The 18,914-nt window shown below is 42.1% G+C and overlaps 1 protein-coding gene across 7 annotated transcripts in view; it reads right to left on the bottom strand.

Moving 5' to 3' along the window:
• The window catches only part of Nrg (Neuroglian), a 161,252-nt gene that overhangs the window by 18,190 nt on the left and 124,148 nt on the right, over positions 1–18,914 (bottom strand). For all 7 annotated transcript variants that reach the window (XR_010517718.1, XR_010517719.1, XM_065223817.1 and 4 more), the window contains exons 5-7: positions 7,753–10,563; positions 7,357–7,688; positions 7,089–7,299 (exon numbers count right to left, since the gene is read on the bottom strand). Coding sequence is in view for 5 of the 7 variants with exons in the window: in XM_065223817.1 (XP_065079889.1) it covers positions 7,089–7,299; positions 7,357–7,688; positions 7,753–10,563 (3,354 nt within the window). In the remaining 2 variants the exon portion in view is untranslated. The remainder of the gene's footprint in view (positions 1–7,088; positions 7,300–7,356; positions 7,689–7,752; positions 10,564–18,914) is intronic.

Here is an 18,914-nt window from a genome sequence, read left to right as displayed (position 1 = left end):
GATGCGCGATGCAAGTAGATGCGAGAAATGAAAGAAGATTTTTCGAAGATTGATTCGCTAGTGTGAGATTTGTTGCGCATCTAGACTTGAGATTTAGATGTGTCGCCCCCTTCGGTAAATGATGCAAATCGGTGATGACACAGCTGTAACGCTATAAATTCACACTCAAACTTAATTTTTCTTCGATTTTTATCCAAACTTTCATCAGTTTTATTGATGTTCTGTGATGCTTTTCGCGTTGTTTTGAGGACATAGCCTTCTGCGAATAGTTTTGGTTCAGTGCTTCAAAGTTTCATTGGCTGTCAGTGACGATTGTCAATTTCGGTTGTCAAATTTTTCTCTGAATTGGCAATATTGGATCAACAATAGAAAAGGGCCCATCAGCATTTGTAAACAAACCGTTCCAAAGCCCATTCCTCACAAATCGAAGGCTGCCCACAGAAACCAACACCATCATCGTGTAGGTAGAAGTTTCCCCTATCCGATGATGGTCTTGGTGTGCGTGGGTGGTCTTCGCTTTGTGAGTAAAGGGCTTAGGAACGGTTTGTTTGTTATGACAAATGCGCAAAACCTATTAAAAGCGATGAAGAGTCTATCTGCTGCTTGGCTTTCTGTGATAATACACACGAGGTGCGCGAACACGAAGCTGAACAAGGCTTTTCTGAACATTATCCACTCAAGTCCGAACTTGTTCTGGATGAAAAGTACCAGATTTAAAACAACAGTCTCGTCGTTTGGAAGCGCAATCAACTCTATTGCCGAGATGCAAGAAATTGCACATGCTGAGATCAGAAAGGAAATGGCCAAACAAGGACAGCGAATTGCTAAGTTGGCAAGACGAATCGCGTCATCACCTCCGACAAATCTGGATTCCGGAAATATCACCCGTCAACCCCTATAGAAACGTCGCCGTGATGAAGCCCTGCTGACTAGCAAACCACTCGTTGGTTGTACTAAAGCGGTGACTGATGCTGATGTTCAGACTACTCCTGAGCCTACTGAGCTGTACTGGCTGTACCTCTCCTCTATTCACCTCTTGTGTGAAACCGGAATCAATTGGGAAGCTGGTCAAAACTAGCGTTCAGTGCGTAGATCCGGTAAATGTTGTGCCACTTGTGAAAAAGGGATCCGATACGAGTCGTATGAGCTGAATTTCTTACAAGGTCGGAATGGTTCCAAAACTACTTGACCAGAAGGAATTTTGTTCCGCGAATTCGACGGCACAAGTTCAAAAAACATGTGGTTGCCTCGTCTGAACAAGCCGACCATCACAATCTCTTCTGTTCCGGGTCCTTTGCATTATTAAAACTCCCGTCGCCGGAATCGATGGAATCTAATTACGAGTTGCATGCAGCGTTGCACAATCGAAACTGCAGCGTCACTTGATGAAGTCGATTTTATTCACAATTCCAGTCGTTCTGGCGCAGGTCGAGTATGGCAATGAGGTCCCCCAACCATCATGTTCAGGCAAGTATGCTTCCATTAGCAACAGGTATTGGTCTGATCAGTTTTCGTGTCGCAGTGTTACGCCTTCACCTACTTCCTCCAGTTGAGTAGCATTTCTGTTGGCAACGGCATTGAACAACCACTGTACAGCATGAGTCACCTAACTTCACGCCCGGGACGCACTATGGACTGCATTTTGGAAGCTCCTGGTTTCTCTAATACAGTCCCGCTGATTCCTGCCAGTGCTCGTCACAGTCGTCCCGGACCTGTGATTAGATGTGGATCAGGTGTCTTCTAGTTTGCTTCAACAGACAAGTACAAATGTGATCAAGACAATTCTTTGCCTGATATGCCTTCAAGTTACAGCACGTCTTGCATTTCCAATGTTGCTTATTTCAATCCTGAACATCAAGGTCTGCAGTCCACCGATGACGGCTTCCTTTATAACACCGATTATGAACATACTGCACCGAATCGTAGCTGCCACGTTTCTGAAACTGTCAGCCCAGAACGCATTGCCTACCGCCCCATGGAAGCCCCTAAGCCTCTCAACGCAGTCGTGTGTACTGATTCGTGCCATCGTAGTCGTTCTGGCCCTGTGGTTGAGAACTTTGAAGGGGTCTTCCAACGTCTTCTTCACCACCGACTGAACCTTGCCTTTCCGATTGCCAACCTATGTTATCCGATGGACTTGTGGTGTATTATCAAAATGATCGCGACCTGCGAACTATGATTGACGACTTATTCTTCACTGCTGTTGAGTCCAACTACGATGCAATAGTTCTTACACGAGACCTGGCTAGATGATCGAATTCACTCAGCACAATTATTTGGCCGTATGTTCTCAATTTTTCGCAATGACCGTAACCGGATGAACAGTGCCAAATCACGTGGTGGTGCCATCTTGATTGCGGTTTCCAAGTGACTGAACTGCTGCCTCGATCCTGCTCCGGTCAGTACTTCTCTTGAGCAGTTATGCATCGGCGTTATGTACCTTCCTCCTGACCGTAAATCTAATTTGAGCTGCGGTGAGAACCATACCAGTTCCATTGGTGCTTTATTGTCCCGATCAACGATCTAGCTCTGCTATTTGGCGACTACAACCAGTCTGGGCTTGTTTGGAATATATCCGTGAATGATCATCCAACCATTGACATTCTTCGGTCGTACATGGCTGCTTCCTGCTGTGCTCTTTTGGATGGTTCCACCCTGCATGGTTTATTGGTTTCTGTACCATCTCTCGGCTGCTTGATCTTGTGCTGGTGAACGAAGCCGCCGTACTAGAGTGCAGTGTCGCCGAGGCATCCGAGCCTCTGATACATCTAGACGCCGATCATACAGCGTTGTTATCTATAAAGACATCGTTGATGTACAAAACCTGGACTTTCGTAGAGCTGACTTCGTTGCATTGAATCACTCACTTGCCCAGGTAGATTGGCAGTCGCTTGACTTGTGTTCGTCCATTGGTGACTACTTCGACGAAGTTGTGAGCCCATTAATAATGGATTGTGCGCCTCTGAAGAGACCTGCTTCAAAACCTGCATAGTCTAATGCTCGATGACAACACTTGAAGTGTGTGAGATCGAACGCTCTTCGCAAATACAGCCAGTCCCGTAATCCATTCACCAAGCTATAGTTTTCATTAGCAAGTACTGTCTATCGAATGTACAACCGTTTCCTGTACAAGAAGTACTCAAGACGTATGCAGACCGATCTCCGGCGTAATCCTAAGTTATTCTGGACGTTTGTGAAGACATTTCTTTATGGAAATAGCAGAGCATTTCAAAAGTGTTTTCAACGACTCAACGGCGACGGTTAAGCCAAGTTGCTGAAGGGTGCAGAGATACTCCCAGTGATGCGTTCAGCTTTGATAATTTAACGCTCACATTGGTTCTCGTCGACATTCCATCGTCCATACTCAAAACATGCTCAACAGAGCTTTCTTCTCCGCCTTCAAAGCTGTTCAATATTTCATTACAACTAGGTGTATTTCCTTCTCGTTGGAGATCTTCGTTCAAGTTCCCGATTTTCAAGAAAGGAGACAAGCGAAATGCGGAGAATTACCGAGGAATTACTTCACTTTGTGTCTGCTCAAAAAGGTATTCGAGATAATCAATCATCAACGACGGTTTATTTGCCAGCTGTAGAAACTACATTTCTCCTGACCAACATGGTTTCCACCCCAAACGTTCGGTCGCAACAAACCAACAAACCAGCGAATATGGAGGCAGGAGCACAGCTGGACGTCGTATACACGGATCTCAAGGCTGCTTTCGACCGGGTTGATCATGCCATTCTACTTGACAAACTCGAGAAGCTCGGTGTCTCTCAAGGACTCACTCGTTGGTTTGAATCGTATCTTACCAATCGGCTCTGACCAATCGGAATATTCTTCAAAAAACTCCGGTGTTCCTCAAGGCAGCAATTTGGGACCGCTGCTATTTTCGATATTCATTAACTAAATCGATTGGCTACTTCCAACTGGCTGCCGGTAATTCTAAGCAGACGATTTCAAGATGTACGTAGTTGTGCGATGCTTCATTGGTTGCTTGCGGTTGCAGCACCTGATCGATAGTTTCGAAGAGTGGTGCTCTAGGAATTTTCTCACGTTGAGTGTTCAAAAATCATCACTTTCCATCGCAGGCTAAAACCTTTTGCATTCAATTATACGATCGATAACCAACCTCTGGAGCGTGTGGACAATGTTCGTGATCTAGGAATTACGCTTGATTCTGCTGTGACATTTAAGCTACATTAGTAGTGTAGAAGTATTATGTCCGTATGAAACAGTTTGGATAGCGAGGATCGAGTCTGTTCAGAGGAAATTCGATCGTTACGCTCTCCGCAACCTTCCTTGGAATGAACCAACGAACCTTCCACCCTACCAAGATCGTTGCCAAATCCTGGGTATTGAAACTCTTGACCGTAGGCAGAAGATTAACCAGGCAGCGCTGAAAAGCGAAATCGACTCTCCCGGGATTTTGGCTGGATTCGAAATCTATGCACCCGAACGAGTTCTACGATCGAGGAGTTTCCTGAATCTCGGACCCCGACCAGCTAATTACGGATTACATGATCCAATACGGTTCATGTCTGCACGTTTCAATGAATTCTATGGGTTTTTCGACTTCAACTGCACAGCGGAAACCTTTCGTCATCGGATTCAACGTAGTCTGCTGGATAGGTGACAAGTTTGAAACTGACTCCAGTTAAATTAACGTTTACTGTATGTCCTACCGAAGTTAGGTTTCATGATTCTCACACCTCTCTACGACCAACCCATTGCTTCATCGATGACCGATCATTGGTGAGGAGGACGACCAACTTCCTGAGGACGACTACCACACTCCAAGACCTACGACAGCACTCCATTCCAAGACGATTGCGGTGATCTACGGTGTCACTACGAGCTAGGGTCCCTGGCTATGAGTGAGGATTAATTAGATCACATACGCACCATTGCGCCGCCAGCCATCAGTGACGACGCCCATCGGCCGTGGTTGTGACCATCTTGTTCATCCGAAGAAGGCATTCGACGGGATTTCCGCAACGAAGAGGGAGCACCATCATCTTATTGTCCGGGTGAGTCTATATAGAACTCTGTATATGTCTGCCACATTTACACATTCTAATGGAAATTTGTATCCTCTTCGATTATTTGCGGACGCATCCCTGATTTCTTCGCTGCGGCGAACTGCGAATGAACTTATTTTGAATTTGAATTTCATTGCTGGGTTTCGCACCGCTGCTGGTTTCTCTCGGTGAGTTGACCGCAGCATATGCCCGGCCGAAGTCGGATTTTAATGGTACTACATTGGTTCTTCCTCCTCTTCTCCCAATTCTCGTTGGTATTCGAACGGAGTTTCGACATCTGGTGACATCATTCAAAGGTGATGATTGATTGATGTGTAGAAGTATTCGACCGATTGGACACTTGTGGAGCTGTTGGTTTCTGTAGCTGAGCTGCCTCAGTGCATGTCCAGTCGAGCCTGGATCAATTTTGAATACTAGGTACATGCTGGTTTCCTCTCCTCTTGGTTTGATCCTTCTTCGCTAATGAGCATTGACCATCAACGTACCTATGTGTCGCGACTGAAGCTTTGGTCAATCGGATTGCTAACTTTGGTTCAATTTAGAAGGAATTGTTTGTTGCAAAGGTCAGTTAACATAGAATAGTGTGTGTCCATCGAAGCAAGGGGCAACAACGACACTTCTCTTCTCGTTCCGAGCTAACATCATGCCTACCAAGAAGCCATGCACCAGGAAGTCAATTCTGAAACTCCTCATTACCAAGTTTAAGGAAATTAAGCTGACCTTCAACGACATCTGGCGTTTCACGGAGAAAATCCAGGAAACAACGACTGCTACTCACTACTCCAGCTACGATTCGATTCTCGTCGAGCTTAAATCGCAAGATGACGTCGACGATGAAAACGACGAATTTGAGGTGCAAAGACCGGAGTTTAGCGACGGTTACTATCAAGTTAAATCCATATTGAAGGATCAGGCTAGGGAGAGGCAGGATCCTGCATCGTTGAACGAATCCATTGGTGATGGTGAACCATCAGTAACATCTACATTTGATCACATTCGTCTTCCGCAGATTAAGACGTTGATCGATTCGTTGAAGATAACTGCTGTTAATTACCAAGTTGCATGGGCTATGCTGCTGAAACGGTACAACAACAGCAAGCAACTGAAGAAACGCCAAATCCAATACCTCCTCAAACGTTGAACTAGATTGTACAACCGCTTCAACACTGTCCAAGCGTCCACATGGCGCTATTTACCCTGCTTTGGAAATTATCCACTGTTCCAGTGTGGCTCATTCAAACGGATATTCACACCAAATGAACTTCCTAGTTCTGACGAAGGTTACGGTGAACCTACCGACTACATCAACACATCTGGTTGTACCCTTCCAGAAGGAATCGAGCTTGCTGATCAATCGTTCTGTATAGCCTAAGTGGTGGATCTCGTCCTGGAAAGAAGCATTCTTCGACTACTTCGGGTAGGAAAATCTCGCTTGGAGAGCGACTTCCAGCGTTACACGATTCAGTCTTCGGCTGGGTCGTCAGTGACGGATATACCGAAGGCAACCCTTTTTACTGCAACATGGCAACAACGGATCGTTTGGAGGAACTACTATCCCGATTTTCCTCCATAGATCACAAATTCCAAATCTCCAAGACCCTCTCAATTTTTAGAAGTTCTCAGATTTTGGTAAATGATTATCTAGAAATCGCTGATATTTTAAGAAGTCTCACTACCATTCAAAGTCACCAACAATTGTTTTCTGTGGAAGTCTGCAACCACCTGAAAGAGTGCTTCAAAACCTTGTTAAAACGTGCAATGATGCTTGAGAGAAGCTCCAATATCTTATGCCAAGCCGAGGTAGATCCCATTTGCCACCACAACCACAACGACGACCATTTGGAGATGATTAGTGAACACACCGGGGTTAGTAAGAAAACCCAAGGCACGTCGTGCTTAACACGAAACAGACAGCTACACCATATGTCTTGTCCTGATCAGGCACAGTGTACTGGACTGAGCGTAGTAGTGAGGGGGGCAAGGAGGCAGGGGCAATTGAAGTCAGGCAGAGAGTTGCTTAAAATGCATGCATCCTTACGAATACTTACGGTTGGGAGTACTCGGGGAAACCACCCTCTTCGGTGTAATCGTTGCGCCCGTTCGCCAATTCCCGATCGTGCACATCGTACTTGCCGCCCCGATTCCGCTTGATGATGCAGATAATGATCAACAGCAGTATCAGGAACGCAATGGCCAGCATCATTCCGATGAACCATCCGGCCGTGGCCACGTTGTTGCTCGGGACGATAATGGGGCCTTCTACGGATCACAGAATCGATTAGTTACTTTCAATGGCCCCTACAATTCGTCACTTACCAATACCAGAGGTATCAACATCCTGCGTCATAGACTCTGTCTGGTATTCGCCGTCGACGGAAACAACCTGGAATTCGTATCTGGCGTCCGGTTCTAGCCCGTGCACGGAGTGGTGGTTCTCGTACAGGACCGGCTCCGTCATCAGCCACTGGTTGTCGCCCTTGACGCGATACTTTACGAAGAAGTGCGATCCCGGTTTACCTTCTAGATTCGGTTGCCAGGTGACCTTGACGTCCGCTTGGCCATTACCGTTCGGTTGCCGTTCCCACGCAAAGTACGGCTGATCCGGTACAACCGCAGCACCGCTTCCAGTCTTCTGTTCGATGTAATAGCTGTGGGAAAAGAAATGCTATTATTAAAAACCCCATTCTGACCTTAAATCAAGCCGAAACTTACTCTTGTCCCTCTCCGGCTTTCGTTGTACCGACGACGTGCACTCGATACTTGGTATTGGGCTTCAGCTTGCCTAGTTTGGCTTCCGTGACGCGGTTATCGTGGATGTGCGGTTCTCGTTCCATCCTAGGTCCGAATGAAGTGCCCTTCACTTCTTCGTAATAGATCTTGTATCCGGTCAGCTTGCCATTCGGCTGCAGTGGTTTCTTCCATTTAAGCAGAAAAGCGGACGAACCCAGTGGGATGGCATCCAGGGTTTGGATCGTGTTCGGAACACCCTCCGGAGTATCGAACGACAGGGTAGTGCTAGGAGGTCCATTGAATCGTCCGTTGTAGGCGAGAATTCGGGCGTAGTTGGTCGAATCCGGAACGAAATCCGTGACTAGAGCTTGCTTCGAGTCGGCCGTTACGAGAATTTCCCGCAGGTTCTCTTCTCCGTCGGCGTCAGTCCAAGTTTGAATTTTGTAACCCTTGAAGTGACCACGGATGCTTTCCTCCGTCACCGGGTTCCAGCTGAGGATCGCCGAAGTAGGAGCAGTGACTTGAATCAGTGTGAAGTTGGTAGGAGCTTCCAGAGGTTTGTCCTCCCCGGAGTACCCGATAACTTCCTTGGGAGCAACATTGGCTTCGCCGAGTTCGTTGATGGCGACCACCTTGATACGGTACCGGCGGAAAGTTTCCTGATCCCGGACGACCAATTCCAATTGTCGCCAGTCGAAAATGTCCTCGGTGTTCCAGTGATCCACTCCGGTGTCCAGCTGCCAGTAAACTCGATACTGGAATCGAGGAGCGTTGTGTTCGATTTCGGACATTGGAGTCCACCGGATGACTAGGTTGTTCGGTTCGGTTCCCTGACCTTCCACATTGTCCGGATTTTTGAAGGGAACGCTCGGCTGTGTGGTGCAAACATCGCTGTGTCCCGACGGAAGCGACGGACCGACCTTGTTGATGGCAATGACTCGGAATGTGTAGTTGGACCATGGGCTCATGTCGACGCTGTAGGTGAAATCCGTGGCCGGAACGTCTTTGGACGAGATTTCCCAAGTATCCGGGGTGAATGAGGTATTGAATTCGATGGTGTAATGCAGAATTGGAGAACGGTTATCACCGTTGGGCTTCCAGGAAAGGGTAGCTACGGTTTGTTGGCATTCGATTCCTTCAAGCGATGGAGCGTTTGGACGGTCGTACACCGTTAGAGTAGCATTGGCCATCACTTCGTCCAGATCGGTACGGGCGAAGCAAGTGTAGATGCCCGTATCCAGTTCGATGGTCTTCGAAATGGTCAGCGAGTAATCGTTGGTCATGACGAATCGCGGCTGACTTTCGAAATCGATCGTTTCCCCGTTGGTCAACCATTCGATGTTTAGTTCTAGAGAACTATCTGCCACCGCGTTACAACGGAAGGTAGCCGGAGTACCGGCAACGACTTCATAATCCTGCGGTTCATCGATGATCTTGGTGTGCTCCTTGACTACCAGTTCACCTTGAGCTGACTTTTCGCCCAGCTTATTAATGGCAGAACAAATGTACTCACCGGCATCGGAAAATTCGACTCCGCGAATGAACAAATCGCCATTATCTTGAACCTTGAATTTACCTCCGGTCAGCTCCCGTCCGTTGCGGATCCATTTGACCTCCGGCTTGGGAGCACCGAACACTCGGCAGGTCAGCGTGACGTTGCGTCGATCGACGGTGTATTCCAGTTTTGGGGGCTCAGTGATCTCCGGCGCCAAAGCCAGCACATTAAGGTACACGTCCTTGTAGACATAGCCCAGGGCATTGGTGGCGTTACAACCGTAGTTACCAGTATCACCCTTTTCCAGTTTGGTGAAGTAGATCTTGTTCGAACTAACAATACGTCTCGGATTGCTCCTCGATTGATCGATCGGTTTGCCGTTGTGGACCCAGATAATGCTTGGCCTCGGGACACCGGTAGCTTCGCATCGGAATTCTGCCGTCTCATCCTCGGCTGCATTGACAATCTCCGGTTCCAGGGTAAAGTACGGCACGGCTTGCACTTCCAGTCGGATCGAGTACGATTCCGCACTACCCACTCCGTTAGACGATTCGCAAGTGTACGTTCCCTGATCCTCGAACGACGCATGTCTGATCACCAATGATTTACCGTAATTATTCTGCTGTATCTTATCGTTCCACTGTATCGGTCGACCGTCCTTGGTCCAAACCACCTGTGGCAGCGGTGTTCCTCCGTAGATACAAAACATCTCAATCTTCTTCCCTCTCAGTGCGACCTCGTTCTTCCTGGACACGTACTGCCGCTCCGGTCGGTGCTTGTTTTGAGCAGCCGAAATTCCCGTCTGCTTAACCTGCAGCAACACCCGGTTACCGATCTTGTACTCGTTCCGGAACAACGACGAAGCCGCGCAAGCATAGTAGAAATCATCCGATTGATCGTACCGCGTCACGTTCGAGAACCACAGATTACCTTCGGGATCCAGCGTCATCCGGGAGTTGTTGATCGAACTGATACCGCCATCCATGTTCTGAATCAACCAGTAAACGTTCGGTCGGGGCCAACCGTCCGGCGGTTGACACTGCATCTTAAATGGTGATCCTTCGTCCACCTCGACCGTTTTGGCAGATTCGTCCTTGAACGAGTTCAGCTCGGCCTTTCGCACGAAGACCGAGTTCGATGTGGCCGTTCCGTGTTCGTTTTCGGCAAAGCACTGATACTGGCCGAGATCCTCGTCTCGGGGCGACTTGATGACCAGGGTACCGCGACCCGGCTGCTGCGACATACGGTCGTCGTACGTTTGCCATTCGAACTTTCTGCCGTTCTTGATCCAGCGGTATCTGTAGGGAAAGGGGGAGAAGGGAAAAAGAAATGAAATTAGAAAAAAAATGTCTGCGGTAATTCCCTTTGGGGAAACGACCGGTCCCGTCTGCTGCAGCAGCAGCAGCACCACTTCAAAGCAAGTGGGAGCACGACACATCTTGCGCCAAGTTGTTAAACATCAAATGATTATGTGGTAACGATAGCGCTGCCGCTGCTGCTGCAGAAGAAGAAGCACGAAGTGCATCGGATTACGGTTGTTTTCCATTTGGAATGGTCGTCTCGTTCTTTGAAGATTTGTTCGGGAAAGCTGTTTACTTGTATGTGAACAAGGACTTTAAGGACATCCATAAGAAAGAAGAGCGACTGACTAAAATTATAGTGCTTCTTGAAGAGCTTTCCACTTGGTTGTAACGGCTATATCCAACCATTCCTCCCCATTCCAATAATGGCGCCAACCCTTCTGGAAAAACTGAGTATTTCTCATATATTGATCTGCATACTAATGAAACAATAATGGTGAACCATCATCAACAAGGATCCAAATTTGCACATCCATAATAGTTGCTTATGGGGAAGGGGTATCGACTGCAAAGAGCAGGAAGTGTGGTACATTTGACCTTAGCCCCCTCATACACGACTCGAGGGAAAAAGGAGTTGCCAACTGCCCAACAAAACATGCCGCTTACATGTAACTAGAGAGAGAGGAAATGAAGCAATAATGAATAAATTAACTTCCCTCGGGCAAAAATTTCCATCATTCCACTTCATCATTCCGGATTACCACGACAGCAGAGGATTGCAAAGGGATCGTGTAAATTTGACTCCATAATATAATTTACTTTTCGGTTACATTTTTCTGAACAACCAAGTGAGTAATACCCACTTAAGCACGAAAATGGGCGAACAAGTCCGGATATGATGTTGTTCAACTAAATTACCCGCCATCCCGCACGGAGAAAAAATACTACCCAAAATTTGAGTTCATTTTACTTAATTTTGAGTTGAACCTCTCACTTGCACTCATTATTGTTGTCAAAAAAAAGGAACGAGAGATTCGACCCAACGATATTGTTCAGCCCAATAAGTTACTTTTGAGTAAATTGCATATTCTCAAATTCACCTACTAAACCTATTTTTGGGTAGAATATACTTAAGAGTAAGTTTTTTTTTTGCTGGTGTTAAATAGAAACTACTATATGCGATTTACAGAAGACATCGAATCAAGAAGACTGGCAACTCTGTTAGTATCCAAGTGACAAATATAGCAGCGCTCCACTCGAGCAAAGGTGGAAGTAACGCATAGATAAATGAGCAAATACACAAACCTTTCTTCTGAGGTTGTAATATTTGCTATCAAATTCGTTCGAAGCATTTACCTTTGAGCAGCAGATGACACAATTGTGTCGTTCTGATAGCGGAAGAGTTGCCAGTCTTCTTGATATGTTATCTTCGGATTTACTCAAATTTGGGTTATTGGGCTGAACCCGGGCATTGAGGGAAAAGTACTTAATTTTGGGTAGTTTTTCATCTCCATGTGAAGGCCTCACTGGAATGAGCAACTATGCCTAAGACTTTCAATGTGGTCAGGACTATTACGAATGAGACCAAATAATATGTTGTTTACTAGCGCCACCTAGTGATACATTTATGAACTTTGCAAAACATGTTGCTAAAGACGAGTGCATTCCATGAGGTCAGGATTAGTAGAAACGAGTCGAAACTATATTTTGGACACTAGCACTTCCTAGTGGGAAAATTTTGAACGACAATACCCGTCATTAGAAAGGCTTCATTGAAATGAACAACTTTGCCAAAGACGAGAACTTCAATATGACCAGGATCAGTATAAGTTTAGGGAACGTGAGAGGTTCCAAAAGTAACAACAATATTTGAAATGCTGAACTTTGAAGTTTAAGGCTGCGAACTTGAAATTAATCAAATGGCTGAGACTTCATTCTTCTAATTCTAGTATTTTGACACTTTGAAAAGTTTATAGATCTTGGACTTGGAGTTCAAAACTTTTAGGCTATGATATTTTATGAGATTATATGATTTAATGGTTTTAATTGTTAAACTGGTCTCTGTCATGTCTTAAAATCGTTTGTGGCAGCAATGTTGTTGTTTTCAAATTCAGATTTTTTTTACGCAATTCCAGAGAACTTCGAAATTAGGGCGTAATTGGTTTTGTAAACAAACACGTAATTTGCCGATTTCTCGCGAATTAAAGCTCAATGACACAAACAAACAGGTAGAGGAATGATTTCTTTATCATTTGGTATAGTTTGTTTGTGAGGTTGTGCTTTTATTCGCGAGAAATCAGCGATGGACGTGTTTGGTTACAAAAGCAATTACGCCCAAATCTTAAAGTTCTCAGGAATTATAAACAGCTTTTTTATAAACATAGAAATTATCCAAAAAGTTCTCAAAAACTCAGGAAATTTTATTTAGCAAAATGCATAAGAAACAGCTAAAATGTAACTCCAATTTAATTTAATAAATTCACAAGAGAAAATGACGAATCCATGAGAAACCCCGATAATTTCAAAAGATATTGATATATAAGTAACAGAGATACAACATCAAGATTTGAGATCGATCCATTGTTTTGAAACTTACTGATTTGTTAAAATTTCTCAGCATCAGTTTTAGGTTAACTTTGGCATAAAGTCGTGTTAACTGTCATAATACCAAACCTGCAAAAAGCGTGTCGATGAAGTGACCCAGCACGCCTGTCCCGTTGCCGTGAAGCGGGATTTTGCAGATTTCAATTGTAATATTGCATTTCCATTAAATACTGCATTTCCAGATTTTAATTCCTATATAAAAGTTTGAAGTGTAAGCACCTTAACCATTCTCTGCTGATCGGACTTCAAACTATTTTGCTGGATGCTTAATAAACTGAAAGAATCTGGAATGTTGGCATCAACGCTCTGTACATCATAATACACGAAACTAACTTAGAGACTGCATCACTTTTACTCACTTGTGAGTCACTTTTACTCATTCGTATGGAGAAATTTTCAAAAGCGTAGGTCACTCAACCAACATGAGCAAACCTATGCTTTTATAAATTTCTCCATGAGAATGAGTAAATATGACTCACTCTCTGAGTAAGATTCGCTTTCAGTGCATTACAATGAATTCTTTAATTTTTGTGACAGCAGTCCCTTCGCGATTTTCACGACTGAAAGTTCGAATCCGGGACAAATCCGCGAAAATCGCAAAATCCGCGTCTGTCAGAACAGCCCTGAAACTGATTCTTATTGCCCACATTCAGGCGTATTTTTAATTATTTTGCAACAAAATATGCAGTTTATCGTGTATACAGGGGAAATTGATGTAATGTCGGCCTAAATGCCCCTAATTTGGGCCCATACATAAATTCAGCAATCGACTAAATTTTCAATACCGACCAAAAATATCGATGAGTACTGTCCCAATGACGCGTTTATCTAGAGATAAAATTGATAATTTTTAGCGATGGGCCTAATTATAGATCCATAGGCCAATATTAGAGCCATTTCCCCTAGACGATTTTGGACCATTGAAAAATTTTAAGATTCTTGGACTATACTAGGTATATATTTTTTTATATCTTTATTGAGAAGACTTTCAGCCCCTGACTTTGGGGAATGAAGAATAAATGGGAGGGATTACACTAAGGTATTTCGGAGAAAATTAAAGGGAGTTTTGGAAAGAACTCTGAGAGATTTTTGATTTTGACTCCAAGTCACTAGTTTGAGTTCAGAGCAGAGTAGCTGTGGAAAATTTCGAGTCGATTGTGAAGACGATAACTCCAATACCATGCTGCATAAAATTTCAAGACAATTTGAGGAGAATTCAAGCGAATTTTAAATAGAATTATCAAAGGAAATCTGAGAATGAATTTCATGATTTTTTGTATTGATCGGCAGAGAATCTCAAGACTGTTATAGGGACTCCCAGATAGAATCTCAAACTTATTTTAGAAGAATTCTAAAAAAATATTATCTGGGAAGGGAAATGATTCTTACTAAATACTTGAGAATGTTCTCATAAAATCCTGGATTTTTTTTTTTGAAAATTAGACCTTTAACTTTAAGAGATCAACAGAGCCTCAACAGAGATGTTCTGCAAAGATATGTTTTCAAACATCCTCGTAAATCTCAATACACCGTATGAAATCAAGAACAGCAAATACGTGGCACAATAAGATCTTAAACCCATACTTAAGAATTGATCTTGAAGTTGAACATGTTCAATAAAGTTTTTCTCGATGTTCCGACAATATGTACGACTCCAGAGAGCTTTGTATGGGCTCATTACATTAGGGAAGATATATATTTGTGATAACAAAATATCTAAGATTTCCCAAATCACCCTGGAGTTCAGATCTTGATGTTCTGCAGACTTATCACATTGTACGATGTTCTGGCTAAATGTTGGCATCCGTAGAGCCCCGTTGAAATGACAAAATGATGGTTTATTTTTATTGGTGTTCCCTTCTTCAACATTGCGAAGAGATACGCTTCTTTTGACATAAAATATTTAGAATTATCATATAGTGAAAGAGGACGTCATTAATGTTCAAAAATTCAAAACCAGAATTACGTTCATGAACACGTGTTCATTGCATTCTACTTGCCTACCGGAACACAGTGAACACATTTTAATTGACAGAATTTTGATTTTAACCGAAAAAAAACTGTTCGAGGATTTTCAAAAAATAGTGACAACCCGATTCCCCTTAGACTAACCTCTAAATTCCCTAGCTAGTTTCATCATAATAACATTTGAGTTTTCGTTGAAATTCCCTAATAATTACCTCGGAATACTTCTTAAAATTCCTTTGCTAATACATGTTTCACTAATTATATTCCATTGAAATTCTTCTCCAATTTTTTAAAACTAAAAATGCTCCTCCGAAATTCTTTGAAATTATCATTAGAAATCCCAGGGCTGGTAGCGATAAATGCTGTCAAAAATAGTGATTTTAGTGACCATGTTGAAGAAATAAGTGACCAAATAGTTGTAAAAAGTGACTAATAAGTGACCTTAGGGAAGTAAATTAGCCTTTCTGATGGCATACCAAATATTTGTTTGATGGTTTAGACTTATTCAATTAGAATCTCATAAACACTTAAATATGTAGGATAGGAACCTACAGGAGCGAAAAATTCAATAGAAAGTTTATGACTAAACTTCCAGGTGTCTACTGCCTGTAAAAACCTGAAAAACCGGGCATTCTCAGGGAATTTTATTTCTCCAGAAAATACCTGGAAGTTTCAGGGAATCTTACTCTTAATTTTTTTTACTAAGGATATTCCAAAGAAAAGAATGCATTTCAAAATAAAAACATTCAATATTCCTAGTTATTTTCATTCACTCATTTGAAATCTGAGCATAAGTACTAGTAATTTTTTTGGTGTTAGTATAGTAGCGGGAAAAGGGGAAGCTAAAAGGAGGATTACAATTATATCTGAGAATAACTCCAGAAGATCTCCAAATAAATTCGGAAAATAACTCCAGGAGCGATTGCCAAACAAATTAAGGAGAGAAATCTAAGGAATTTGTGAGGAGAAATGAAAATGAATTCTTAGGTGGCTTTAATGTGAGTAGAATTCCAAGGGAAGGAGTGAGATTAAAAAAGAAATCTGAAATGAATTCAATGAAAATTCTGAGAATTTCTTACTGAGGAGAAGTCAAGGCAATTCCTAGGAAAATTAAAAGAAAATTTGATTCGGAGGATAGTTGCAAGAAGCATTCTAACTATATTCTTATGGTATATTTTTTTTGGAGAATTCAGAGAAGCGCTCCAAATGAATTTCTGAAATAATTTCATGAGAGCGAGCGAATGATGAGAAGAAGTCCAAGCGAATTTGCATGATAAATCTCCGTTGAATATGCAATCTACTATTCTGAGGTCTTCAGAACAACTTGAAAGTTCTCAAAATATTCCTGAAGTTAATGAAACTGTCTTGAAGTTCTTCTGTAGTTTGAGAAACTAGCCTGAGGCTCGCAATACTTCTCATCATTGTTTTTAACTTCTCTTAGCTTTTTCGGACTTCCTAAAGTTTCCACAATTTTTCCAACGATCATGAATCTTCTCTAAAGTTTTAACAATTCACTGCTCTGAGGATATTTGTTATTTCTTGAAATCTTTTTAGCGAGATCAATATTTTTCTTGGAGTTCGCGAAACTTTTCTTAAGTGTTTGCAATAATGTCTTCTTCTTCTTCTTCTTCTTCTTTTTCTTCTTCACATTTCAAGCTTATTGCATATCGCATATTAGCTTATTGCGTGCTCTCAACTTAGTGTTCTAGATGCACTTCCACAGTCATTAATTGAGAGCTTTCGATGCCTGTACCATTTTTGCATTGGTATAATTGTGTGGCAAGTCCAATCATACTTCTATGCCCAGGGAAGTCGAGAAATCTTCCAACCCGAAAAATTCCTAGACCGGACCGGGAATTGAACCCAGCCACCTCCAGCATGGTTTTGCTTTGTAGCTGCGCCTTTACCGACTGAGTTAATGGAGGCCCCAATAATTTGCAATAATGTGTAAAGTGTTAATGGAACTTCGTTGATGTTCTCTAATCAACTTAGCTAAATTTTCGAATTTTTTTTTTTTGATCTTGTAATTTCTATGATGTAACACCCTAGAAATACTATCACATTTTCCGGATGTTCATATAATTTTTATTGAGTTCCAGAAATTTTCTCTGAGCAAACCGAAGTTTCCGGAAATTCACTGAAATTTTCTTGAAACTTCTTGAAGGTTTCTGCTTTTTCCTTGAATTTTGATTTTTTGTTTTTAACTGCCCCTTAATTCTATGATCTGTATTGATGTTCTGGGAGCTTCCCTAAAGCTCTTAATTCTAATAAAGATCTTGGTTTTGCTTTAAAATAAATGGAATTCTCATGAAGCTTATTGTACTACCCTGAATTTAATTGAACTGTTCTAAATATGTTTAAGCTTCCGTGAACTTCTGAACTTATGTGAAAACCTAAATAATTTTCTTAACATCTCTAAAGTTCTCTGAAAATTTGTGAACTTCTCGAAATTTTCCGCTAATTTAATGAAACTAATGGAACTAAACTCCCATGGAATTCCCCTTGTTTATGGAGCTTTACTTGAAATGCTCCCGAAATGTCCATATAAGTTCCTGAAGTTCTCGAAATGTTTCTGAAAATCTCTGTACTTCTGTGAAGTTTTCGAAGCTATTCTGAAATTTCAGGAACTTCTTTAAGCTCCCGCAACGAAATTTCAGGAACTTCTTTAAGCTCCCACAGAATTAATATAGTTCTAAGATTTTCACTGAAGTTATCAAGATTTGTCTGAAATTCAAATTATCGAAATTAATTTATAACTTCCTCAATAGTCTAGATTCCTGATGTTTTAAAAACTGCCCAAAATATTTCTCAATTTCCTTAAAATTCTCTAGACTGCCCTAAATATCAAAGTATTTTTTTAAAAGAACCCACAATTTTACTGGAATTGCCTTTAAATTCTACAATTTTCCGTATGTTTTATAAAATTTATAAACACTCACGAAACTTTGCCTTAAATCACTAATTTTCCTTGGAAAGTCTCGCCCTAAAGTTGTCTATGCTTACCTTAATTTTTCTAAATTGATCATTTGATCCGATAAATTTTCTGATATATATATTTTAATTCCCTGAATCTACTAAAGTTTTCAGATCAATCATAGAATTCTCGGAATATTCCATAATTTCAAGGAGTTCCTTGTAATTTCTTTAAGTTAATGGGATTTTTGAGATTTTATCTGACCGTCCTCAAAGCACTAGGAACTTCACTGAATATAACGAAACAATCTAAACATATCTAAATTTCACAGAAGTTCTCTGGAATTTCCCGAAAACATACGTGCTTGCTTAAAGTTCTCGCATTTTTATTTTTATTAATGGAACTTCGTTGATGTTCTCTAATCGAGTTAGCTAAATTTTCAATTTTTTATAGAAATTGAAATTGCTATGATATAACACCCTTGAAATACTCTCACATTTTCCGGATGTTCATATAATTTTTAATGCCTTCCAGAAATTCTCTCGGAGCAAACCGAAGTTTCCGGAAATTCCCAGAAATTTTCTTGAAACTTCTTGAAGGTTTCTGCATTTTCCTTGAATTTTTTAACTGCCCTTTAATTCTATGATCTGTCTTGATGTTCTCGGAGCTTCCCTTAAGCTCTCAATTCTAATGAAGATTAAATTTGAATGAAGGTTCTGCTTTAAAATTAATGGAATTCTCGTGAACACCTTTAAAATTCCCTGGATTCTCTGGATTTCTGTGAAGTTCCTGAAATATTTCTGACGCTTTCATAAATTTTCTGCAGGTTTCTGAATCTCTCGGATCATGTTAAGGGTTCTCG

Source organism: Ochlerotatus camptorhynchus, unplaced genomic scaffold, assembly GCF_037179485.1.
Source record: "Ochlerotatus camptorhynchus isolate MF236.1 unplaced genomic scaffold, CSIRO-AGI_Acam_v1.1 ptg000197l, whole genome shotgun sequence".
In the NCBI taxonomy this organism is placed as follows: domain Eukaryota; kingdom Metazoa; phylum Arthropoda; class Insecta; order Diptera; family Culicidae; genus Ochlerotatus; species Ochlerotatus camptorhynchus.
This window is presented reverse-complemented; position numbering and strand designations above follow the sequence as displayed.